The sequence below is a fragment of the Chinchilla lanigera genome, unplaced genomic scaffold, assembly GCF_000276665.1.
Source record: "Chinchilla lanigera isolate Chin_1 unplaced genomic scaffold, ChiLan1.0 scaffold00034, whole genome shotgun sequence".
In the NCBI taxonomy this organism is placed as follows: Eukaryota; Metazoa; Chordata; class Mammalia; order Rodentia; family Chinchillidae; genus Chinchilla; species Chinchilla lanigera.
In genome coordinates this window covers 4,497,208-4,523,740 of record NW_004955435.1, presented here as the reverse complement: position 1 = coordinate 4,523,740, position 26,533 = coordinate 4,497,208, and the positions used below count along the sequence as shown (strand labels likewise).

Sequence of the window (26,533 nt, the reverse complement as noted above, 5' to 3'; positions counted from 1 at the left end):
CTATGTAGCCCAGGCTGGCGTCTAACTTGTGGTGATCCTCCTGCCTCAACCTCCAGAGTGCTGGAATTACAGGTGTGTGCCATCATGCCTGATTTGATAATTCTGTCCAACAGTTCTTATATAGAGGAAAATGTGGTGCCTTTTTTATAAATAGAAAAGAAAATCTTAAAGTCCACAATCTTTTTTTGCTTAATCCACAATCTTAAGTTTCTACTAGAAGAAAGAAAAAAAAAAAAAAAAAAGAAGAAAGAAAAAATGAGTTAAACCCAAGGGAAACAGGACTACAAAAAAGCAGAAATTGATGGTTAAAAAAATGGACAAATAGCTGATAAAAACTACTGAAACAAAAGTTGATAATTCTTAAGAGAAATCAATAAAATTTGTAAACCTTTAGTTAGTTGATCAAGAACAAATGAAAGAAGACCCAAATTACAAATTTCAAGAATAAAATAAGATGATGCTCAGATCCCACAGATACACATATTAACATGTATTATTAAAGACAATTAGAAAATATTATGGAAGGGTGTTGGTTTTTACACCATTCTGTAATACAGTGAATCAGAGACCCTTGGACACATTGCTGACTCTAGGATTGGGGCAGGAAAGACCACAGGATGGGCCTGGGGCACTGCATGGTGCCAGAAAGTAAGGCAAAAGCAAAGCAAGAATATTCCTGGGTTGTATTAGTCTGCATTCTGTTGCTGGGACAAAATGCCTCAGAAGATCAACTTGAAGGGAAGATTGCCAGGGGTGGTGGCGCATGCCTGTAATCCTATCACTCTGGAGGCTGAGGCAGGAGAATCACTATGAGTTCATGGCTGATCGACTACACAGTGAATTCAAGACGAGTTTGACCTACACAGAAAGACCTCAAAAAACAAAACAAAACAAAGAACCGAAGAGAATTTTTATTTTGGCTCATAGCTTTAGAGGTTTCAGCCCATGGTTGCACGGTCTTGTTGCTTTGAGCCCGTGGCGGTACGGTACACCAGGGAAGCAGCATGGCTTGCTAGAGGAGCCCAGTTCACCCACAGCAGCTGCAAGAGGAGAGAGCAAGGGGCTGGGGCCCCAACATCCCCTCCAAGGGCACCCCGGCCCCATGATCTTGCTTCCTTGCACTGGGTCCTGCCTCCTAAAGGTTCCACTGTCTCCCAAGGGTACCGTCACCTGGAGACCAGGCCTCCGACACATGGTCTTTAGGGAACATTTAGGACCCAAACCATCACACGTGTGTGTCAAAGGCGCAGAGGCCAGCTGACAGCTGTCAGCAGTGAAAGGCTGAGCAGTTTGGATAGCAGATTGTGTTGGGTCATAACTCAGGCGTGGAGTAAATGTCTGTGGGTTCACACTGATTTAAGTAAATGATTGAAAAGATAAATAGCTAGGGGAGAATAGACAAATCGCCTGTGCAGAAGCATCCTAAGTAAGTAGATCCTCTGCCCTCACGGAGAGGGAGCCTAACGCTTCAGTCCTGAAGTGTGAACTGTGCAGTCTTGTCTTCAAAGAGTAACTTTACAGTGACCTGGCAAACGCTCCCTTCGGCAGGTGATCAGAGTCAACATCCACAGTGATACCGCGTGGAAAATACCCGCCCTTGACAGGATACAGCGAAGTGACATTTCACCTCTGCAGTCTTCTGCTGAACTCGTGACAGCCCTGTGTAATCACGGGAAGAGCGTCAGGAGACATGCAGCAGAAGGGTGCCCTACAAAGTCCTCAGCCAGTAATTTTCAAAACTGATGGACTCATCAAACACAAGGAAATCCTGAAAATGGTCACATCCACATAAGGAGAAAGGCCAACTAAAAAAGATGTAGGGCCGGGGATACAAGCATCTGCCTGGCAAGCGCAAGGTCCTGAGTTCGATTCCCAGTACAAAAAAAAGTTTCAAAAGCAATGTAGTTTTCTGGATGAGGTTCTGGAGCATAAAAAGGATGTGAAGGTCATCTGAACAAACTGTGGACCTTCATAATAGCTACTAATCGTGTGTTATCACGGATTCATTGATTGTAACGGGTGTATCATGCTCATGTAAGACATTAGTAACAGAGGGAACTAGGTGTGGGCCTCGTATTCACTTCTTGTCGTCCTCCTCGTTTGTCTGTTAATTGAAAATTAGCCTTAAAATCTATTAAAAAACAAGATAAAGAAGATAAAGTTGGGACACTTGGCCCCTCCCTGCTTCATCCCAATACTTATTATAAAGCTACAGTGGCAACAAGGCTATAGGGTAAGTGTGGAATTGGCCTTTCCCCTTACTACTAATCCCCTTACTTTCCCCTGAACTTTTCCCTCACTTTTTTCTCTTCCTCACTGAACTCAAAGTGGCCGTGGACCTAGGCACGAGCCCTAGGAGGAACATAACTCAAGGGTGAGATAAAGAACGCAGTGGTGTCAGCCTTGGCATGCCTTAGCTAAACTGGACGGTGGACCGGACACTTGGTTCGCTGGCGAACTGAACCCTCAGATGGCTCTGTGAGGCTCAGGTAAGTTGGGGCTGCCCGAGTCTGTAGAGTGAGTGTGGCAGGTGGTGCCGGTGCCGTGTCAGAGCCTCCCGGCCCATTCGTACGGTGCGCAGTTCCGAGTGAGGCCGGTGCGCACAGACACCACCCCTCCAGAGGCACCTCTGTGCTTTGTTCTCCTCGCCGTGGGCCAATGGCGACCACCATGCACGCGATGCTCACGTATGTACAGTTGGGAGGTGTGGGGGGGTTGTGTGCGCAGCTATGATCCTCAGCGAGGGACCAGAGCTGGTGGATGCATGCCCGAGCACCCTCCCTTCAGAAAGACAACTTTAGGTGCTTTCTGTACACTCTTTAGAGATTATGGTGGGAAAAGTCCCTGTTGCCTAGAGCATTGGCCTTAACTGTGGACCATATATAGGTCATTCTTTTTTTTTTTGTTTTTTTGAGACAGGATCTTGCTATGCAATTCAGACTGGCCTTGAACTCACTTTGTATCCCAGGCTGGCCTCAGACTCACAGTGATCCTCTTGCCTCAGCCTCCCGAGTGTTGGGATGACAGGCGTGCACCACTACGCCTGGCCTGGTCATTCTTCCCTGTGCCTTGTGTTCTGGCTGGGATCACTACTGAAATAAATCACCGGTACCCATGTCCTAATTTCAGGCTGTGCCTCGCATTAGAGCCACCGGTAGCCCTAGGAAGCAAACATGCAGGGTGGGATTCTGAAACTGGTCTGTCCACTCCCGGGTCAGATAAGCAGATGGCGGCGACCTTCGGCAGCCTGTACTATCACAGCTACTAAAACTCTGGCCTGTACTGGACTGAGATGCCGTGCAGGTGACAGGCCAGAGCTGGGCTGTGTGGCAGCTCTGAGCCTGGCCAGTGTGTGGCGAAGGTGCTGTCGTCTGCTGTCATGTACCGCCAAGCTGGCTGCTCTTTATACTCGCTTTAGAAGACGTGAAGAAAAAGAATCAGGCTCAGCCCCAGGAGCTGATGCGTGTGAGTGGTTTGAGGGTGCTGGACAGTGGGCAGAATGATTGGGCATTGTAAGGGAGAACTTATTGTCATGGGAGTATTCATCAAATCAGGATTTTACATCTCAGCAAGGAATGATACACTCCACAATAAGTGTTATTAGTTTTAATACTAATTTTCTAACTAATTCTCAAGAACTGGCCAAGCGTCAGACCAGCCTTGTGCTCTTTGAGAAGATGAGAAGTCCTTTAGCAGCACCTTAGCTCACAGCCATTGGTTCACCTTGGGCTGACCTTGCACCGAGTGAAAGGAAGGGTGACAGGAATCAACGTGTCAGTAACCGCCTGCAAAGTCCTGGGCTTCGTTAGGATAATGTACATTGATTTTCAAAATATGAGGACAATTACTACATGGACCTTTGCGGTGTGCACAAGGGTTTGAAGTCTCCCAAACCAACTGAACTGGTCCTTAGCAAAAGAATGAAGCTGTCTTCTGGCATGATGGATATTTTGTGATGATACATTTACTTGTCAGAGTTGAAGGTAGGTATTTCAGGGATGAAGTGCAAGAGCATCCCATGATCCTTCAATTTTGAATGACAGTTGATATAATATAGTCAGATTATTTTAAATAACTTTATTCTTAAATGTAACAAGCTCTTATTAGAAATGCTTTGGTATCAATACAGTAAAAATATGCTGGTTTTTCCCTCCAATGAATCATATCAAATACATGGAAAGGTTTAGTATTTGGTTTTCCCAGTTTTTGGAATTTTTCACAAATAACAACTACTACTTATTTACACGGCTTAATATGGGTGTAATTAGAATTTCTTAGGTTCCAGGAAAAAGAGACAAAAATATCCAGCAGAGAAATTTGCAGATGTTCTTTAGTTTCTTCTCCAAAGAATGTTTGCATGGGTAACACAGCCCTCAGATCACCTTTTTCCCCAGCTTTGCCATCCTCATCCTTAGAGCTGCAAATCAAAGAAAAAATATAGAGAGATTATGAAAAAGAGCCTTAAGTTTTCCTCAAAAGGACCATTTCATAGAATGCAGGAAAGTTTAGAACATACCTCAGATGGGTTTGTCCGACAATGTGAGCATTGTTTTAGTAGCACAAAAAGCAGAAATAATAGGCTATGGTTAACTTGGGGCAGAAGCAGGTTCAAAACTAGAAGCCTGTTTCTATACAGATTGGAAATCAGTAGAGCAAGTACAGTACAATCAGAACAGATATAGGATGAGTGCATATTTTCACTGTTAGCTATAGGTACACATTCCTAGAGATCAGTGACTGTGTTTTGTGTAGATTTCTGAGCTATGAGTACGTACCACTAGAAAAAAAAAGATATTGACACTTAAAGTATACTCATGAATGGGTCTTCTTTTTTTTTTTTTTTTTTTTTTTTTTTATTAAATTTTTTTTTTTATGTCTACTCATTACCTTGCGCTTGCCAGGCAGGCACTTGTATTATATGAAGCACATTTTCTAGCTCTTGGGCCCCCCTCCTGTTTTTTTTTTTTTTTTTTTTTTTTTTAGCTCATTAAACTTTGTTTTCCAAAAGAAATCTGGCTTTTGGATATACAAGGACAAAAGCAAATTTCTTTATGTATGAAACAATGTCAGCTACTAATTAAGAGCTGGACTGAATATCAATTGTTTTTGTCAAGATATAAATACGCCTACAAAAGGCAAATGTTTCCTTTTTGAGTGTATTCTACTATTAATGGTACATGGTTTAGAGAAAGCATTTTTAAAAATATAGATGTAGGATTTTTTTGTTTGTTGAGACAGGGTCTCACTATGCAGTTCAGGCTGGCCTTGAACTCACTTTGTAGCCCAGGCTGGTCTTGAACTTGCAACCTTAACAATCTTGATTCTCCTGCCTTAGCCTCCTGAGTGCTGGGATTATAGGTGTGCACCACCATGCCCAGTTTAGATGTAGGATTTATAACACTTCTTTGGTATTCTGGTATCATGCCTTAACGTTTATGACTTCAGAGTATAGCTGCTTTAGTTCTATTCCAAAAATTGGGGGCTGCTTTCCAGGCACTGATCTAACGTTTATACTGATGGTGTAATATTATGTTCCTGTGTAATATGGCTCAAGAATCACGACTTTGCTAATTGCACAAGTTTGTTTAATGAAACAATAATGGGAAGCCACGTTCTCTCATTTCTCTGCCACATATTGGGTTATCTGTTACTAAAGGAAGTGACCCTGTCTCTAAGAAGCCCTTTTGTACAGATATGAGAAGGGGTGGGGATCCACTTTGTAACAAGTGTGTGATCATTACTGTCACTTTACTTATTGAAAATATTTTCATTTCAATGAAGTTAAAAAGCATTATTTCACTTGAAGCTTTGGGAAGAGTGACCCTTTCCAGGGACAGGGTCAAAAATATTTCTTTGCATTCAGGACCGAAGGAGAGGATTTGCTTTGGTCTGTAGTGAGCGGGATGGTCTCTCTCGCTGGGAGTGTGCATGGTGAGCCCTAAGGAAAGTCCTGTCATTCCACGGTAGGAAGTAACAGAAGGCAGAACGCACGGCTGCAGGGAGCTTCTACGCTTGGATTCTGTGGACTCTTACCTTGCCAATGGCAGAAGAGAGCTGGAATAAGTCCCTAATTTCAGGGACTATGTGAAGGCAGAGCAAAATCCTCTTTCCTGCAGTGACCCCCCATTCTTACAGTTGCGCTTCATTTCTGCAGTTATTCCTCAATTTAAGATTCTGTAACTCAGCGCACCTTGTGCACCAAGACATTCCGTGAAGTTTGTTAGAGTCTGTTTTCCTCTGTCTCCTTTCTTCAAGCTACCGCTAGTGTAAATGATAGGGATTCCAGGTAGATGGACGAGGACTGAGTACGTTGGCAATGCAAGGCCCATAGGTGCAGTAGGCTAAAAACTCAGACCACCTGTTCTCCTTTTGACCTCTCTTCTCTGCCCGCTGCCTCCTCTCTCTGAAGCAATTCAGACACAAAGTTTTAGTTACCCGAAGCTGGTGCGAAAGAGCTTTTCTCTTCCAAGTATTTCTTGTCCTCTATGGGCTGACATAAACTGGTAATCTCAGCACCAGTAGCATGTGAATCCCCCAGAGCTGAGGTTTCTCATATCTTTATCCCAAGATACCACTGACAGACTCGAGCTGGATTTTCTGGAGGACAGACTCAAGCTAGAGGTAAAAGAAGAGGTGTGGGACAACCATCAAAGAAAACCGGGTGTCTAGATGGTGGTGGGTGGAGGTAGCAGAGGGGTCCCTGCAAAAGCTCACTGGGGCCCCACAGCAAGAAAGAGTTTAGCATTGAGTTAAACCTTAGAACATGACAGTGTGATATTTCATTAGCAGATGGACACAAGACTGCCAATCTTTTCCTGTCATATCTTGCCCTACTCAAAATTTTAACTAAATAAATCTTGTCTTTAGAATACCCAGGTTCCATATTTTCCATCTTTCTTCCTTTTTCCTTCTGTTTTCCAAGTTAAAAATTAATTAATTAATTTTCATTTCAAGGAAAATGAGACTAACAATTCTTAACTATTATGCCTAGTAGAACTATTCCCATTTAATAGGAGACATAAACAAAGGAATTAACTTAAATAATGAGTTTTCAAATATCATAAATGTTTTTTTGTGAGGGGACGTGGTGATACACTCAATTTACTTTGTGCTTGTGAAATTGAACTACGTAGGTGGTTGTGTGTCCTATGTGTGTGGATGGCCCCTGGGAGCATATTACAATATGATTACTTTTAAAACTCATTTAAACGAACATTTCAGCTTTGCACTCCATGCGCTGAATTGGAAAACAAGGACGTGAAACAGTATCATGGTAGAAGGCAAAGAATTTGGAGCTTTCTGTTTATAAGACACTTGGGCTGATAGTACAGAAACCTGTATTGTTACTTGGTCTGGAATAGGTCTTCCTGTTTTCATTACTGTAGTTCAATGGCATGGTAAGTGTTGTCTGAAAATGTTAGTCACTTCCTGTCATTTTTCTTGGGGTAAATGTGTTGACATGGCTGGGGGACAAGGAACAAGCGTGTGTGGGAGGAGCTGGCTCGCATCCAAGTTAAGAAGAGGTTTTATGCTGTGTGAGGTCACTGCTGTTGATACAAACAATATTTTTCTCTTTCCTAAGCCTTTCATGTTGTTTTAAAAATGAATTTCAAATGCAGATTCTGATCAGCAAACAAAGCTCATTCCCCAAGTGGAAAAGAGCTTAGTTTCTGCGGACTTCCACTGTGGGGCACCTTGCTCAACTCTGATTGAGGAAGATATATAAGTGGATGCTTCCTAAGAAGTTAGGCATTCCTCAGATAATTATATCTACAATTAGTGTCCCCAACTTAACTACTTACAAGAACAAAAAAGGTCCATTTTATTGTGTTATTAGCAACTGGAGATTGAGATTCTGGCTTCCTGAGGATGAAACAGCTTGACTTCTACAGTTGCTATCTTTCTCTACAGATTGATCAGGTTCTATCTTTTGAATCGGCTGGTAATTACCATTTATTGCTCTTTAATGATAACTGTCCAAGTAAAGATATTTAAAATTGCTCTCCCTCACAAACATCAAGCATCTTGAGCTAAGGTAAGCAGAGCTATTCTAATTGATTTTGTCAGATTTTTGTTTAATTGTCATTCATGATAACTAGAATATAATATTAAGTGATAACAAGGAATCTAAAATTGAGGAGCTATCACTTCAACAGAAAAAAGTGTTTGTTATTTTTCATTCAATGTTAAAATAGCTAGCCAGCCATAAAATTCTGTATAGGGAATGAGGAATGCAAATATATAGAAAACACAAAAAATAAATATGCTAAGGTAGAGAAAAGTATGCAGACATAAAATAAACTGACATCTGATTTTTAAAAATGTAGAAAAATTAAGGGTGTAAAGTTAATAAAACTATAAAAGTATAGAGAAACAAGATATAGCAGAGTAATAAAGTACTCTAAAAATAATATTTGTTCCTTGCATTTTCTTGCAAAATTAAGGCCACCTGTTAACTTATATAGAAAGTTGAAATCACAGTCAGGTACAGACAAGGAGTTGTTATCAGATTCGGTGGGAAAAGGGACATTATTATCTAATATGTTAATAACCCAAATACATTCATACACAGTGCTGCGTCCTGACAGAAGATGCACCTCAGGTTACTAAGGTCAATCAATGCAATATCCAGATAAGGCAACAATTTCTTTTCACTTTCTTTATCTTTTGAAGTGACTTAATTGCTATGGTGATAATTCAGATCAGCGTTAATAAAAACTCCCAGTATGCATTAGTTTATAAGGTGGTCAAGTAAGCCGCAAGCAAGAGGGTTTGCTAACGCAGAGAGAAGACTGTCACATGACTAGACAACAGCGGCACGCCTTTGAGTCTTTATTACCTGTTAAAGACGGATCCTCAGTCCCATCTCCAACCGTGGGGACATCGATTGGAGAACTGTGGGCGGGGCCACCTAAGCTTTCTTCTTGTTCCTTCAGAGAGATGGAATTTTTGTGGGGGGATTTGTGGTTTGCGTTTTCATGCGGACTCGCTTCGGGTCTTTTTCTAGGAAGTGGGGTGGGTTTGGGCGGCTGGTAAACCTGGCGCCAGGGAGCCACGGGGTGGTAGGACAGCCGTTCAGCTTCTCCGTCCTCCTCCTCTGTCTCGTCATCAATCACCACTAGCTCGGCGTGGATGATCCCATCGTACCCTGTCAGAAGTTTTCTGTCTTCCTCGTTGTCCTCTGCCTGCTGATACCCCATGAAAATCATGGTCACAGGCTCTGAGTTATCCATGTCAGAAGGCAATGAATGGACGATATTATACCTAACATCTTCCTCGTCCTCTTGGCTGGTGGGTGAAGAGCAGTGGGGATCCGACTTCCCCAGTGGGGCTTTGCTGGGGCTCAGTCTAGCTTTTGGAGAAGTTGCGTATTTGTCCTGAAGGGCATTGGATTCTTCCCAAGGAGTCACCAACATCTTCTGTCGGGTGTGGGACCTCTCTTCTGCTTGTGGAGTCATCGAGCGGGGGTGAGGTGCTGGCTGAATGGGACTGATGTGGTGGAAGCTGTTGCTTCTTTGTTCTGAGAGTCCATTGTCCATCCTGAGTACGGAGTCGTTGATGTCATCGCTCAGTCCATTGGCTTTCCCCTTTATCCTTTCTTGGAAGTTTGGTCCGGGTGCTGTCTTTTCTCTCTGTGGAGCTGTGGGTCTGCAAAATGGGTTGGCGTACACAGGCTCATGATATTCTGTCGGAGACTTAGAGCTTCTCTCTGACGCTTGTCTTAGCAGTTCCTCCACCTCGACTGGTGCCAGGCCGTCAGTGCCGTTGTGGGGTGGACTGTGATCGGAGCTCACTGCGTACACTGACTTTTGTCCATCGTCATAAACTTTGATTCCCGTACCTTTGAAGTCTTCCGACGGGAGAGGTATTGAAGACAGAACTGTACTTTCCCCAGTCTTCAAGTCCTTTTCGACTTTAATTTCCATGGCATATAACGCTGTGAAGAGACAAATTTGATCTCTGATTGAATTGAATTTCATTTATAAACCGGCCCACTTTCATGGTGTTTTATACTTTTTGATGTTTTTATTCTTTTATATGAGATTCAAAAAAGTTCTGATCTTTCTCACTAATTGTGTGGTACTGTAATAACGCCGCAACATCACGGGTTTTCAGGTGACAGCGTGTGAAATGTTTGAAAAATGTTAGGGAGTGAAGAAATGTCAGTTTAAAGGAAGCTGACAGGTGCAGATTCCCTGTGAGGAATGTGATCCTCATGCGTGTCTAAAATGTACCAGGAAACAGATGGATTCAGGTAGGAAAACTTCACAGGAGACACAAAAGATATATGCTTGCCGATTAATAAATCCTGCAAGGCAGATTTGCACTCTTGTGCTACTCAGTCCATCTCCTCTTGAGGAAGGAGGGATAAGTCTGGGTAGGTGAAATGCCCAGGACGGAACATCTTATTAAGTTAACATCCCTCCTGCACAGACCAGCCGCCTGTTGAAATTCTACAGACGTGTTCTACAGTTTAAATATAGAACCGGTGCAGAAAGGGTGGCAGAAGGCTAAAATCATATACTTCTCTTCTTGCCTTATGCTTCTCCCCATTTTTACACCCGCTTTTAGTAGAGGGAAAGCTAAAAATAAAGCAAAATTAGCTGTGCTGAAGCAATATAACCGGAGGTAACCGGGGGATTTGGGGAAATCTGATATCTGTTTCTGACCCAGGCAAGACTCCTGGGGCTAGAATTTTAAAGAGAAAGGGTTCTGTGCAAAATTACAGTGTAGCAATGCTTGTTTTTATTTTGCACCCTTTCATTTTTTTTTTTTTTAAAATTCATCTTGTGCAGTAGTACCTTGGTTCAGGAACTCAAATTGTTCTACGATTTTGGAAAAGATGGCAATGTGTGTGTTTGCATGGGAAAAATAGCTGAACTGTTGGTCACCTGATACAGAGTTTGCAGACAAAACCAGTATTTTGCCAAGCACTTTTGTTTGTAAACCAAACTGTTTGAGAACAAAAGTGTTTGTGAACCAAGGTGCCAGTGTATTTCATACGCTTCTCTTGCCGATGGACTTGGCCTCTGCAACACCCCTTCCCCACACTCTCCCTGTCCCACCTATGTGCTCTACTCCTCTGCATTTCATCCCTCAGTGTGATATATTTATTGAAGGTCTCATCTGTGCCTTACTGAGTTTGGCATAAATTAGATACTCACTAAATATTAGTGAGTGAGTGAATGTTACCTGCATAGTAGCTAACATCTAAAATCCATTCTAATCTAAAATCCAGAGATTTCCTCTAATGTAAACCTCCATGCTTCCAGAAGCTTTGAAAAATGAATTTTTTTCTTTTTTTAAATCTTGACGCCATTGGGGTAGGCAGAGAGTTCATGAACAAAAACCAAACTGCACCGGAAATCCTTCAAAGAATCAACAACAGGAATCTCATCTTATTGAAAAGTTTTTGCACATCTAAAGAAATCACCAATAAAGTAAAAAGAAAACCCTTGAAGTGGGAAAAAATTTTAGCTGACTGCCCCTCAGACAAATGACTTGTATCTAGGACATATAAAGAATTAAAAAAAATCAGGCCTCCTAAATTGAAAGACCCCATCCAAAAATGGGCATCTGAGATGAATACACACTTCTCTAATGAAGAGATCCTAATGGTGAATAAATACATGAAGAAATGTTCAATGTCATTAGTCATTTGAGAAATGCAAATTAAAACAACACTGAGATTCCATCTCACCCCAGAAAGAATGGTTATCATCAAGAAATCAACCAATAACAAATGCTGGAAAGGCTGTGGGGAGAAAGGAACTCTACTCCACTGCTGGTGGGAGTGTAGATTTGTGCAACCACTGTGGAAATCAGTTTGGAGATTCCTCACAAAACTATGATTGGAAGTCCCATTTAACCCAGCTATTCCCCTTCTGGGTATTTTCCCAGAAGAGTTAAAAACATCATACCACAGCAAGATATGTGCATCCATGTTTATAGCAGCACAATTTGTTATAGCTAAATCTTGGAAACAACCCAGATGCCCATCCACTGAGGAATGGATAAAAAGGCTGTGGTATTTTTATACAATGGAGTATTAGCTATTAAAAAAGATAAACTTGAGGCTTTTGTAGGTAAATGGATGCAACTAGAGACCATACTCATAAGTGAAATAAATCGGACCCACATGTGTAAACATCACATTGTCTCCTTGGTGTAGGAACCTGAAAGACTAGGTAAAACTCAAAATGAACAATAGATGATAGGAAAGGGAAAGAAATTGCTGAAAGGAAGGAACGACTGGGATGAGGGAAAGAAGAAAAGGAAAGAAGGAAGGAAAAACATAAATATATATATGAATAGCTGCGATAACTGTATTGCTGTTGTCTGATGGTGTATTGAAATGAACAGTTAATGCTCACAGTTTTTTATGTTCTGACTGACTTTTCATGCTTGTGTCTCAAAAATGAATTTTACAAGAATAAGTCCCCCACTGAGGGTAGATAATGCCTAACATTCCCAAGGGAATAGTTTCTTTTTTCTTTCTTTTTTTTTTTTTAAAGGATTTTAGTAACCCAAAAGAGCATCTCCTGGATGAAATGTGTCAGAAGAGATATTTTTGACCAGGGAAGTTTCTCTTTGAAGAACTTCTTGTCTCTACAGGTCTTTAATTACCTGTTCTTAACTAGGTTGGTGGGGAATAAAATACACAGCATAAATACTGTAACCCCTTGTCTCTACCAATGCAAGTGACTCACATTTTTTCTTTTTGTCTTTTTGAGACAGGGTCTCGCTATGCAGTTCAGGCTGGCCTTGAGCTCACTTTAGAGCCTAGGCTGTTCTCAAACTCACAGTGATCCTCCTGCCTCAGCCTCCTGAGTGCTGGGATTACAGGCATGCACCACCATGCCCAGCTCATATATCGTGTGGAATTTTGTAAAATGGACCATTGCTTAACCTGGAAGTGTAACATGTTTTTGCAAGTTGTGAATATATGACTTCGTAAAATCTGAAATCGAGAACATGCTAGTCATTGAACACAGATTTCCCATATACCTTTTCTATTTTGTTCATCATCTTCTAGTCCTTCATTTTTTTCCTTCCTTAATCTGGAAGGTATGTAAGACTTTGGAAGATCAGGAATATTAGCATAGATGTCCTCAATTGATTCTGTAAAATCGACATGAATTCAAAATATATTAAGGACATATTTATAATAATGAAAAAAATTTCAGCATTTATCGAAAAAACCTCTTAGTTAAATATGAAATCTGGCTTCTCAAAAACATACCTCTTGATGTTTCTTCCTTTTCTATCTTCACAGACTATAAAAAAAAAATCTCCATGATTAATTCAGTTTAGAGAAATAAAATCCAAAAATGTGGTAATACTTTGAAAAAGTACATTCTTGGTGGATTAATTTGGGAGGGAATTATGGTTTAAAATTTAGCTCAGACTCACTCTTATGATATCTTCTGTTGTCTTCTCAATTGACTTTAGTTTCTTTAAAATTGCTTCTTCATTGGTTGAGATTTGCAGTTCGGCTTTTTCAAGATCTTGGATCTCTTTCTCAAGCCTGACAACGAAAAAGATGCACTTTGTGTTGCTTAACATACTCTATCCCCGGGCTTCTCAACCGTATCTCCCCACTTACAGACTTTTTCTAGAATACTGCATGCAAGTGGCCAGGCTGCTTCTAAGATCACACCCACTGTCACACTTAAGGTATATCTAACACCTGACTGAATAATTTTCAATCCCAGCCTTTTTTTAGACACAAGGACTTCTCAGGCAAAGTATTTTCTTTGCTGTTTTCTTCTTTGGAATTATTATTATTATTATTGTGTTTTGCTGCTGGGAATTGAACTCAGGACCTTGCACTTGTCAGCAGGCACTTGTGCTGCTGAGCTATATCCCTAAACCCATCTGAAATTATTAATGAAATCATTAATGTTATTAACTGAAATTATTACTGTTATTTCCAGATGAAACAGAACAATTTGCTTTATAAGGAGATTTAAGTTTAAAGTTGAACTAAAAGAAATGATACATTTGTAGTTATGTAGTTTGTCACTTTTTCTTATTCATCTGCACATAATTTGGAAAAATAGTATAACTGCTAAACTTGATTTTATTATCATAGTAGTTTCATACATAAAATCCCTGCATATCTCAACACTGAGAATGAGACTACTTTAAGTTTCTGAAGAGTTTTGCCAGGTCCTAGTGAGTCACGTGAGAAGACGGGGAGAGGGGTCAAATGTCGCCCCGCAGCCTCAGCGGCTGCTGTTTAGAGAGACTCCATTTCTGGGAGGAGAACCGGCATACATGTCCTGATAAAGTAGAGGGGAATTATAAAGACAGACTGACACATTTGCACCTGGACCGCTGCAACATTCTGAGCTGGTGTCTTGAGGGGCATACAGCAAAACATCAGCGTCCGCGAGCTCCAGGGGGCATCCTCCTGACCTTTATCCTACATAAAAACAGCCACCGGCGGCCACACGGTTACCAAGGCTGGCAGCCAGGGAACACACGTAGTGTCACAGCCAAATACACTAAGCTCCAAAGTCAGCTGCCTCGGAGGATGGCTGATTAGATACGGCAGCTGGTCCAGGAGGTGACAGCTGCGGGCATTCGTGTCAGCTAACACACTCGTCAGTTTTCTTGCCTGCGTTCTTGAAATGGTCACGGGCCTGGCAGCTCCAAAATCCTGTACCATTGTCACAACAATGAAAGCCCACGATGTGATCTATTCGGCCTTTCTCTTGCTCATTATGTCAGCGTTGAAGTTCTGACTTTGATGTTGCCTTTGGCTATTGTGGTAGTAGGTGGCCATTTATAGGTGAGAAGATTCTCTCATCTCTCCCAGAACTCCGAGTGAGATGTAGTACCCCTCTTTCTTAGAAGTTACTGAGGTGTGACTGCATTCTGTTAAACTTCCTCCAGGTCCACAGTAGCACATTTATCTATCCTCAGAGTGGTGGGGATATATGCTGATCTACTCCGGTAGAGTGAAAAACTCTATTAAATGCGATAGATCTGGATTCTGTTGTTTCTGTCACTCACTACTTACGACAGCCTTCCTTATGCCTTCCTGAAACTCTGTTTTCATATGTGTTCAATGAGAATAATAGCACTTACCCTGCTTTATATAGACATTGGGTGAAACTAAAAGAGATAATGCATGTGAAAACACATGGAAAATGGTTGGTCTAAATTACGGAATGCATTTTCACATTTAGTGTCACTCCTTTATTCCCTGTCTCACAGGGTGTCTTCCTAGTATGCGTGTGATTGGCAGTCTGCACTGGGGACCCTTTTGCTATAAAATAAGGGGGGTTCAAACCATGCTGCAAACAGCCCTTGGGCCTCAGGACCTGTCTATGGAATAAGGCAGACCAAGGATTGAATTCCGGTTTATCTGCTATTTTCCTGGGTCATCCTAAATCTTTAGACTTCACCAAGGCTCATTATCGTCCTTTAGTCACTCATCCATTTAAAACGCTTTAGCATCTACTTTCACCAGAACCATTCTGTGTGCTAGGGATGCGACAAAGTCTCTGTCCCCATGGAGGACACAGCACAGTAACCCTGGAACAGGAAGCTTTTCCTGCAGAGGCCAGATGCAAACTATTCTGGGCTTTGCACTCCATACAGATTTCAGTTGCATATTCATTCGTTCATTCATTTTTTTCTCCCTTCCTTTTGTTTTACAATCCTTTAATAATATAAAAACCAGCTGGACACGGTGGTACGCGGCTATAACCCCAGCACTCTGAAGAAGGATGATCACTTTTGAGCCCAGCCTGGGCAATGTAGCGACTTTCTGAAACAAAAAGGCGGGGCTAGACCTTAATGTGAGGCCCTAGGTTCAAGCCTCAGATCTGCACAAAATTATATATGCTATAAAAGTTACATATATTGCGTGTGTATGTACCACATATAGTATACATAAAAACCACTTTTATTTTGTGTCTATAGAAATACAGGCCAGGGTTAGATTTGGTCTTGGGGCATAGTTTGCTAATTCCTGCACTAACAAACAAACAAATATATATATATATATATATTTGTGCATATTATAAATACATACAAATACATATGTGTGTTATGCATATATACATATATATGTGTGCATTATATATAGATACAAATGCATATATATGTGTATGTGTGCATATACACACATCTACTTACATATATATGCACAGTAAATATATATAGTACACATGTTTCTTTATGAGAAGTGTTTTCCAAGATGAAGCAGAACAAGGGCTATGGACTTCAGGATGAGGGTACAGGGATGTGCTCAGTCTCCTTAGAGAAGAGGAATGCAGGTGCCGCACACGAGGGTTTCCGTGGGAGAGTGTGACAGAGAACGATCAGCCTCACAGCCTGAGTAAGGAGGCCAGTGGGCAGACTGCCGCGAGTTGCAGCATGACCGGATCACATCAGGCCTTGTGTGTGGTAGGTCTTGGGGAGCCACCGGGAAATTGTGCGGAAGAGAACTACCCTACGACTTGAGTTTCAGATAATCCCATTGGGTGTTGTGATGAGAGCAGACCGGGGGACGGGGCAGATGTGGAGGCTCAGATGAAAGTGATTTTATCTGGAGTTGGCAGTACAAGGGTGCGAAGTGGTTGGGTTCTGGAAGTACCCTGAAATCCACGAGCAGAAGAGCTGCCGAGGTTTCTTGATCACGTGTGAGGTGACAGTGAAAGAGAAAGGAGAAGGGCGATCCCAATGTGTGTGACCTGAGTAACTGGGACATGCAAATGTACGAGGTGGAGCTGTAGTCTGGGAGAGAGAAGGCAGGGGATTGGTGGGGAGGAGTTAGACCCCAGAGAGTCAAGTGCAATATGGAGGAGATGCTGGGTGTAAAAATCTGGATCTCAGAGGAGTCTAGGTTTAAAGATACACACTTGGACTCGGTATTTACAGCCAGAGGAGTCATAAGGTTTCCTAGAAAGCAAGAGAGACAGAAATTCCAAGAACTGAACCTGGGACAACTCAGCAGTCAGCGGTCTGGCCAGTGTTAATTGCTTCTTAGGGTTGAAGTGAAGAATGGAAGGAGGGAGCCCCCAGCCACCTCCCATTTGAGAGCGTTTGAGAGCATTTGCTCAGCCTGCTTCGCCAGGTGCATCTCAGGGCACCAATGCACTGGCATTTTAAATTGTTTCCCTATGAGGAGAAGACCACGGTGAACATAATTTCATGATTCTCATCAATAGCTTCAGACTAATATGGTAAGACTATGAGGCAGAAGGCTTGTAACCTCGTCAAGGCATCTGCTAATGAACGTTTCGAAGGTTTTCAAGTTACAGGTGAAAGTTGCGTGAATAGGAGGCCGCAGTCTAATGACACTTCATGACGCGTTTGTGAAAACTGAACAACAAAAACAAACACTTCCTTCCCATGCATCAGCACTTAGAGCCAGTCCTCTGAGGTAAAAAGGTAAGAAAGAAACATCTTGCTGCTGATTACTCGGAATCATGAGCCTCTGACAGGAGGCGCTTGCTGGTGCGGAACGTTTCTTACGATTTCCATTTACTGCGAAACTCTGTTTTTCTATCTTGATTTACTGCTTCTGTCTACCTTATTATCTATGGCTATTATAAATATCATTAAGAGGTAAATGTTCTAAACGAAGATCTAAAGGATCAGAATGCCTGATGCACGTGGGGCCCCGATGGACAGGAAGGAACTGGTTGCTCCAGACCCCTCCCTCACTTGGTCAGCTCAGAGGTAACCAGGAATCAGAATCTGAGGAGATCCGAGGAGCTGGCGCCACATCGGAGAATGTACCAGGCTTTTAAGGGCCAACTGTTCATACGGGCTGACTGTTCATAAGGAACATAAAACAAAAATTACAACTAGAAGCCAGGGGCTGTCTTTATGTCTAACACAGTGGTCCTGAGCCAGGGGTAGCTTTGAGTGGCTGGAGACATGTTTGATTGTCATGGCTAGGTTGAAAGGGTGTCTTAGTTACTTTTTTCTCATTGCTGAGACAAAATACCTGACACCAAAAATTAAGGGAGGAAAGGTTCATTTAGCTCACAGTTTGCGGAGGTTTCAGGCCATACTTGGCTGGCTCCAAAGCAGAGTGGCACATGGCACAGGGCAACAGTTCATGGTGGTGAAAAGAGCAAAAGCAACAACAGCAAAAAGGGAGGAGCTGCAGAGAGTGAGGCTCTTTCCCTCTCTTATATTGTATGCAAACTACCTGCCCCAGGGCGAGTGTAGCACTCACACCCATAATTCCAACATTGGATCATGGATCAATCATAAACTCTAGAAGCTCGCCCCATGACTGCATGAGGCTTTGGGGGGACACCCAGACACAAACCATAACATTCTGCCCCTGGCCCCTCAAAGACTCATGTACATCCCTTTATGCAAAAAGACATTTTAGTCCATCTCTAAGAGTTGCCAAAGTTCTAACAGTTTCAGCATTGCTGAAAAGTCCAAGTCCCAAGTCTCCTCTTAGGTGTAAGGCAAATTCTCAGCTGTGAGCCCCCATACAAATGAAAAGTTAAATACTTCCAACATTCAGTGGCATAATAACCAAAAATTACAAACAGCGGGATACAGAGCACTGGGACCAAAGCAAGTCCAAAATCCAGCAGGGCTAACATTGTAGCCCTGTATGTCCTGTAGCTCCATATCCAGCATTTGAAGCAATCTGCGGCAGGTTGTGAGCTCCAAAGGGCTTGTATGACTCCACCTCTATGGCTCTTCTGGTGGTTACAGCTTCCATGGCTTCTCTCTTAGGCCTGCTTTGCTCCCTCCTTGCAGTTTTCCTTAGACGATCCATGCTCCTGGCTTTTCCAACCTTCTGAGTTCCCCAGTGCACCTTCGCTTCACACTCACAGCTTCACACACTGCCCTCTCAGGGCACACTGCCTGGCCTCCCAGGTCTTTTGAAATCTAGGCAGAAGCCTTCTTAACCTCAGAACTCTTACATTCTGTATGCACCTAAAACCCAGCACCATGTGGATGATGCCAAGGTCTGCTGCCACCTGGAGCAGTAGCCAAGCTTTCCTCTCTCTTGGCCATAGGGATGAAGTACCTGGATCGCTGGGCACTCTGAATCCAATTCTGAGGAACAAATTCTCTAAGCCACCACCATTCAGGAACATGGTGCTCTGCGGCTTCCTTCTCAAAGCAAAGTCTTTCATCTTTGCAGGTTTGAGGCTGCAAAGGGTGAAGACTCGCTCTTCCTTGTGATGTCCTCAGGCCATCTTTTCTATTCTCCTGTTCCTTCTCAGCAGTTGAGATCTCCTCAGCTCTATCTTTGCAGTCTACAGCTTTATTGGAGCTTCCTTTCTGGCCAAACTCACAACATTTTAAATCATCCTGCTGGGCTCTTTGCTCTTGATTCTCAACATAAATCTGCCTAATGGCCCCAACAATAGCCATGCCGCTATCCCAACATTCAACTGCCTTGAAATTTCTTCTGGAGATTAATTACTCCACTCCCCTTAATCTCAGTTTTAGGCAAAGTCTCTGGACATGGCAAAATACAGACAAACTTTCTGCCAAGCCATAGCACACATCATCTAGAGTCCAGCACCCAGTACTGTCCTTCTTCCCAGTAGAAGTCTCCGAGCCTGGTCTTTACTGGCAGGATTTCTATCAGCCTTCTGGTCTTCCAAACTCTGACCAGAATCTCCCAGACAGAACAGCCAAAGGTGTTCCAGCTCTACTCTTTTAGGTGACATCTCTGAACATTTCCAAACACTTCCTACAAGCCATTTCTAAAGGCTGTTGAACCACATGGTCAGGTACAGTCACAGCAACAACCTGACTCCTCTGGTACCAAGTTCTATCTTAGTTACTTTTCTCTCATTGCCGAGACAAAATACCTGATACTCAAAATAAAGGAAGGAAGGGTTTATTTAGCTTACAATTTGTGGAGGTTTCAAGCCATACTTGGTTGGCTCCAAGGCAGAGTGGCATATGGCTGAGGGCAACAATTCATGGTGGTGGAGAACAGCAAAAACAATAACAGCAAAAGGGAGGAGCAGTGGTGAGCAGCCTCTTTCCCTCCCTTACACTGTATGCAAACTACCTGCCCCAGGGCGAGTGTAGCACTCACACCCATAATCCCAACATTGGACCATGAGTCAATCATAAACTTTAGAAGCCCACCCTATGACTGCACGAGGCTTTGGGGGGACATCCAGACACAAACCATAACAAATGGGCTCCTGGCACCTGGTGGGTAAAGGTCAGGGATATTGCTAAATATCTTGCAATACAAAGGACAGTTCTCTTACGACAAAGAATTATCTGGTCCAAAATGCCCAAGTGTTGGGGCTGAGAAACCTTAGGGATTTAATACAATGCCTGGTATAGGATACATTCTTGATACACGCTTTATATGAGATTTGTTTGTCTCCATCTCTCTGATATTTTTAATTTTTCCTCTTGTTTATTCTTCCACTTTCATCCTTTTCAATATACAACATGTGTGTACCTACTTTTGTTTTTTCCTGGTTCAGTGGCCATTCATCAAGAGAATACTCAGCTCTGATTTAAAGCTCAAACAATGCAGGGCTTAAGTTAGGGACTTATACTCAAGTCTTTTCCAAAGATAGCTCTGAGGGAGAGAAAACAATTTAGCAAGTACAAGACAAATATTGGAGTAATGTATGTGTACAGAAACATATATACATATGTGCATAAATATATGTACATCTAAATATACCTACACATATGTGTGAGTATGTATATATGTGTGTATAAAACGTTGCTTTTTTAACATAGAAAGCTTTACGGGAGCTTGCTGTGAATAACGCTGTAACCTTCACTTGCCTGTTTTTCAGCTGATGGCTTTGAATTTCCATAAGTGATGCCATCCCCATCTTTAAAAGGTTTTAGCTTTCAAAATGGGAATTGAGCTCCTTGAAATGCTGATTCAGTTTGGCAAGAAGCAGGCGGCAGAGGCAGAGACAGAGAAATATCCTTCTCCGTGCCTCCTGGGTTGTGAGGCGGAGCCCGATGGATGACTGAGACCCTCTCACGATCTCAGAGCGGTGGTGGGCAGGCATCGTGTGCGAGTTTAGATAAGCAGAGTACACGGAAAAGGATTCATAATGCCATCCATTATTGGAATCTTTCTCTCCTTGCTATTTGCTGGGGGAAAAGAGGGTTATTTTCAAGAGCTCCCTCGGTAAAAGCAGGTAGCTTTCGTTCCAGGCACTGCTGTGGTAATAACCTCCCTTAATCAGCACGAGATAATGTCCCCAACCCAATTCCAACATGCAATTTTTTTGTCTTAGAAAAAAGGACAGCACATAAATGCTGGATGCGTCAAGAAGAGGTTATTTCAGAAGGCAATTTTTCTGCAGCTAAGGGTCCATTTATCTCAGTTTTTGGTGGAGTTAACAACCTGATGGAGTTTGCCGTTAGGGGCCGGCCTGGAATTCAGCAGCGTGGGGGTGGGGAGAGGGGTACCGCAAACCTAATGCAAAAGTTTGTGCCCTACCCTCCAGGCCTTGACTCGTTAGTCTATAACTGTTAACAAGTTATAACATTCAGCGTGTGTCGCGTACTGACGCTGTACCAGGCGCTGGGTTATTCAGTCCTCACAGCGAACCCAGCAGCACTGCGATTAATTCCACGGACAGACTGGCACGCTGGGGACCTGCAAAGGCAGCCAACTGGCCCCGAGGCTCCCAGGAAACCTGAGGCAGGATAGAATTTGAAAGCCTGAAGTCTCCACTCCTCTCCCATTAGCTGCTTGGAAATAAGGCTTAATTTTAAAAAATTGATTCTCATGAGCTTAGGCGCAGCATTCATTTCTGCTCAGCAGTATAAATGAATCTTTAATTTTCTATGATAATAAGGAAAGGGGTGACGAGATATATGGGGCCACAACCGTGTAAAAGTGCTGATCCGTTACCTGGAAAAATAATTCTTGTTTTTGACGTTAAAAGGCCTTACTATGAGACTCGTATGTGATATAGGTTCATTTTCTGTGCACGAAAGTCTGATTTTACTATGACACTCTTGAGACTTCACTCACTTTCCTATGCCTAGTTCCTCTCCGGCGCCATTTGCTCCCACTTTTCCATCTTAGGCTTTTGAGGAAGGCAGTATGGTAATTAGAGTATTTATCAGGTTTTAGCGAAGTAAGGATGCTGACACTAAAATCAGAAAGGTAATGCTTCTGCCCTGGGGTTAGTTTTCTTCTTCACTGGGGTTAGTTTGTTGTGCTGAAAGTTTTTCTGCTCAGTGGGCCAGTCGGTATGACCAGGATCAAAGTTCAGTGTGTATATTTGTTTGCTTGACTTTGGGTCTTGATGGTTCTTATAACCACGTCCTTTGAAGAGTCTGCTGTTTCCCGTGCTAAGGTCACTTTATAGCAAGACATTCCCTTGTTAGCCACAAGACTGTTGTGGGAAGTAATTGAAGTGGTATGTTTTAAATACAAAGCTGGGTAAAACTGCAGCTGGAACTTAATCGCCAGTGCTGCGTGAAGTTAAGTGTAAAGCTAGCTTTTAGCTGTATATGCACTTAAAAGTACCAACAAACTACTCACATCTCTTCTTAAAGCCAGGATGACACCCACAGATAGGGCGAGTGACTGATTCCCAGGGCAGATTGAGTCAGCAGGGCTTAGGCTCAGGTTGCCTTATTACTGAGAGCAGATGACAGAAGTGCTGGGAACGCCCTCCACTCCCGCCCGTCCCCGAGCTAAACAGGGAAGGAGCCGGTTTCTCTCCAGGCTTACAGCCTATCAGAATGTCTTTGCCTCCAGCGAATACTGAGCTCTGCTTAGAGGAGGACGGTCCAACTCATGGTCCAAGGGCCTTATTTGGTCCTAGACAGCTGGTCATGTGGCCCCAGAAAGTCATAGACTTTTAATTTATTATATGCGATTTTCAGGTGTAATTTTCATGACTCAGCTGTGCAAACCTTGAATGCAGATTGTGTAGGTGACAACTATATATGGGAGAGACCAGTGCAGTGCTAACTCTGTCTCTTGTGAACTCTACACTGTCTGTAGATTTAAAAACATGCACATCCCTGATTTTATATATATATATATAATATGTAAATACCTATTTGTGGAAGTTTTACTACTTATATGCAGTAACCATGTTATAGATTTTATATGTAGCCCAAGGCAATTTCTCTTCACTCAGTGCAGTCTAGATAAGCCAAATGGTCATACAGCCATAGTTTGGAAAAATGAGTAAACTTTGACTCTTTTTGAGCTAGAGTTTTTTCTTCTCTTTCTTTCTCAATGAACCTTGGAGAACCGGGAGTAGCTGATGGTTTACATTTTGTGAGTCTTTTGTGTGAAAGCCCATCTTTTTAGGGAAAGTGAGGACATTTTCTTACAGCTTTACCCATGAACACACACCCGAGCTAACACACTTGGCTTAATCATTTAGCCCCTTCAAACATCCGTGCTCACTTGGGGAACAACAACTGTACTCACCGAGGGTGGTCTTAAGGAAATAGTTTGAGATAATGTTTGTATCACAGCGCTTGATGCAGGGGAGTTCCTTAAAAGAGAGTGTTACCCTTTCCTCTTAGTCCATTTGGGAGGGAGTGCTCTCTGTGATAACTCTAGAGGACCATGTCCATGCATGGACTTGATCTTCAACTTTAATATCAATGATTTTAGAGCAAGTATGGTCCAGATAACCCTTTACGTACCCATGCCCCATCCTTGAGAACACTGTTGAAGACAATCTTTCCATAGCCTAGGTGTTGCGGGTATGATTTTGGGTTAGATTTCTTGTGAGGAGTGTGCAACCTACCTCCCTCAAATGTGCAGTTCATAGTGCGGTTCCTGCTCCTACAAGGATCTAATGCTGAACCGATCTGACGGGAAGTGGAGCACAGGCGGTGATGCCAGTAACGGGGAGCAGCTGTGAATACTGAGGAAGTGTAGTTTGCCTGGCCTCAGTTCCTGATGTGTCACCTTGTTTCTAACAGGCCGCTGCAGGTCTCAGTCTCTGGCTGGAGTCTTGGGGGCCTCCTTATGTGTTATCAATGAATTGTCATAACATTTATGACGATACCCATTTCATAAATACAAAAATTAGTCTATTTTGACAACCTGCTCTTCCTTCTGCTCCCAAATCCAGTCCTGCTTTTTTTTGTGTGTGTTTCATGTGTCTCCTCAATATCTTCCTATAGACTATGTTTCCCAGCCTCTTTTGCATTTAGATGGTGCATGTGACTAAATTCTAGCTAATTGGCTATTACAGAGCAGAGGTGACGTCTGCCGCTTTCAGATCAGACCTTAAAATAGACCTGTCTGCCCTCCATTTATCTTCTCTTTCCTAAAAGGGCATGCAGGGGTGATGTGAGCTGGCTTTTTCATACTGCCAAAGGCATCCCCTAGGGAAGATAAAAGCAACAGGACAGAAAGGAGCAGGATCTGTCTACAATCTCATGTTACACTGCTGGTCCCCTCCTCTTGAACATCTAACAGTTAGGAATTTTATGTGTGTGAGAGAAAAGAATCTCTCCATACCACTTAAACCACTGCTCTTTAAGATTCTTTTAAAGCAACAAAACCAGTATGCTAACTATTGTATAACCTTCTGGGGGATGAATCATAGTGTGACAGATTTTATCTTATAAGAGATCTTTCATAATTTTTTCTCTTGTAGAATTAGTTAGTCATTAGTATGTGACATTTCAGGTAGTCAACAAATGAAAACAAAAATTAATCAGTCTGTGTTCCTAATGATTAAAAGACTTCATGTGCTTCTAATAATACATTGAATCTGACATGGTTTGTGTTGACAGCTAAGGGTTTTTTTTTTGTTTAACTCTTTGTTAATTAATAGGTACCTAAATGGTTAAATTTACAATTGAAGGAGCAAAATATTTTTATTTTTTTAAAAAATCGCAGCTCAGCTAAATGAATATCCAGAAATTCAATGAATATTATTCAATACTCAGAACTGATGTTTCGGTCAGGTGACCTTTCCTGTGTTCGTCTTAGGCTGTGGCAGGCAAATTACTACCAACGGGCCAGGAGTTAAAGATGTTGTAATGCTCAACTATATTTTCTCAACAAAAGAGAGGGATGTCATCTGGAAGAGGGCGCTCGGACTTTTCATTTATTTTAGTTTTTAAAAAATTGGGGTCCAGCTTTGTGCAGTGGCAGTATTGTAGGCAATGAGGTTTATCTGAAGAGCGATTATTGCTAAAATTGGGGTCTAATAAATTGAATCAAGCATTTAACAGAGCTTTATTAAGGGCTGATTACTTGTCAGTCACTTTTGCTTCACTAAACTACAACAAGAGTATATAAAAAAGATGAAGAGTACTTCTGTGCACAGACATGTAGATAAGAACAACTGTCCTAGAATTAGCCATTGTCAAAGAGCGCGTGAACATCAAAGGAGACCCAGCCTACCAATACAAACAATCACATGCTATGGGTAAGCGTGCCAGAGAACTAAAGGACATTTGGCACACAGCAAATACTAAGTTTGCCCTCAGCCAGATCTGTTGCCTCTTACCCTGAGCATTTAAGAACAGGACAAACAATACAGTGCAGGAAGATCACTAGTAACAGAACTAATGCAGCAAGGGTCAGTCTGCTCTGCTGATTGGGAGCAGATGTTTGGAAGGCCAAATAATTAATAATTACACACAAATAGTTTTGGAAGGGTAAATCTGATCTCCTAATATAACACTGTAAATATGAAAGGTTATCTGATGGCCAGATGATGCTATCGTGATTTGAAACTGCCACGTAGGCAGGTCACATTGGAAGAGAACAACTTAGTACAAAAACCAAAACTCTCAACCACAATAATATTTGGTACACAAAAAGTTTGATTTGCCATAAAATAAGAAACTACATTGGATCTTAGAGGATGCGTCACGTCAATGTGTTTCTTGCAGGTGTAGTTTTCAAGTGAATGCAAATAAACACTCACCCTGGAGGCTGGGGTAGCTGATGGAATTGGTAAGACTTGAGCTTCTCACATGCTCTGACAGGACAGAAGTTGAGGGTGTGGTTTTTAATTAGGACGTGTTGAGAACATTGGAGTATATGCCAGATATTTAACAGGAGCCAAATAATTATAGTGATAATATAATTTGACCTCTACCCAGATGTCAGGAATTTCGCAAGTGACCTTCAAGTATTCTTGTAGCCATGACATGGGACACCAACTGAAGATGTGCTTCCCCATGATTCTGGTAAGCTTGTTTTCTTTCTTTCTTCTTTCTTTCTTTCTTTCTTTCTTTCTTTCTTTCTTTCTTTCTTTCTTTCTTTCTTTCTTTCTTCCTTTCTTTCTTTTTTCTTTCTTTCCTTTTCTTTCTTTCTTTCTCTTTATTTCTTTCTTCTCTCTCTTTCCTTCCTTCCTTCCTTCCTTCCTTCCTTCCTTCCTTCCTTCCTTCCTTCCTTTCTTCCTTTTTTTAGTATATGTTCAGAATACAGACTAGTGGTTTGTTTTGGAGAACTGGTACATGCATATACTATAGCTTGATCATTTTCAGTCACTTTACCTCCTTATTCTCCCCCAAAGATTTTCTTATTATTAAAAATGTGGAGAAAAATATTTCTAGTGAATAAACCACTTGTAATCAT

The 26,533-nt window shown here is 42.1% G+C and overlaps 1 protein-coding gene across 1 annotated transcript in view; it reads right to left on the bottom strand.

Moving 5' to 3' along the window:
* Positions 1-4,057: 4,057 nt before the first annotated feature.
* The window catches only part of Palmd (palmdelphin), a 54,715-nt gene continuing 32,239 nt past the window's right edge, over positions 4,058-26,533 (bottom strand). Inside the window, exons 4-8 of the mRNA XM_005388787.2 lie at positions 13,414-13,528; positions 13,244-13,277; positions 13,009-13,122; positions 8,840-9,937; positions 4,058-4,417 (exon numbers count right to left, since the gene is read on the bottom strand). Coding sequence (XP_005388844.1) covers positions 4,374-4,417; positions 8,840-9,937; positions 13,009-13,122; positions 13,244-13,277; positions 13,414-13,528 — 1,405 coding nt within the window. The 3' untranslated portion in view covers positions 4,058-4,373. The remainder of the gene's footprint in view (positions 4,418-8,839; positions 9,938-13,008; positions 13,123-13,243; positions 13,278-13,413; positions 13,529-26,533) is intronic.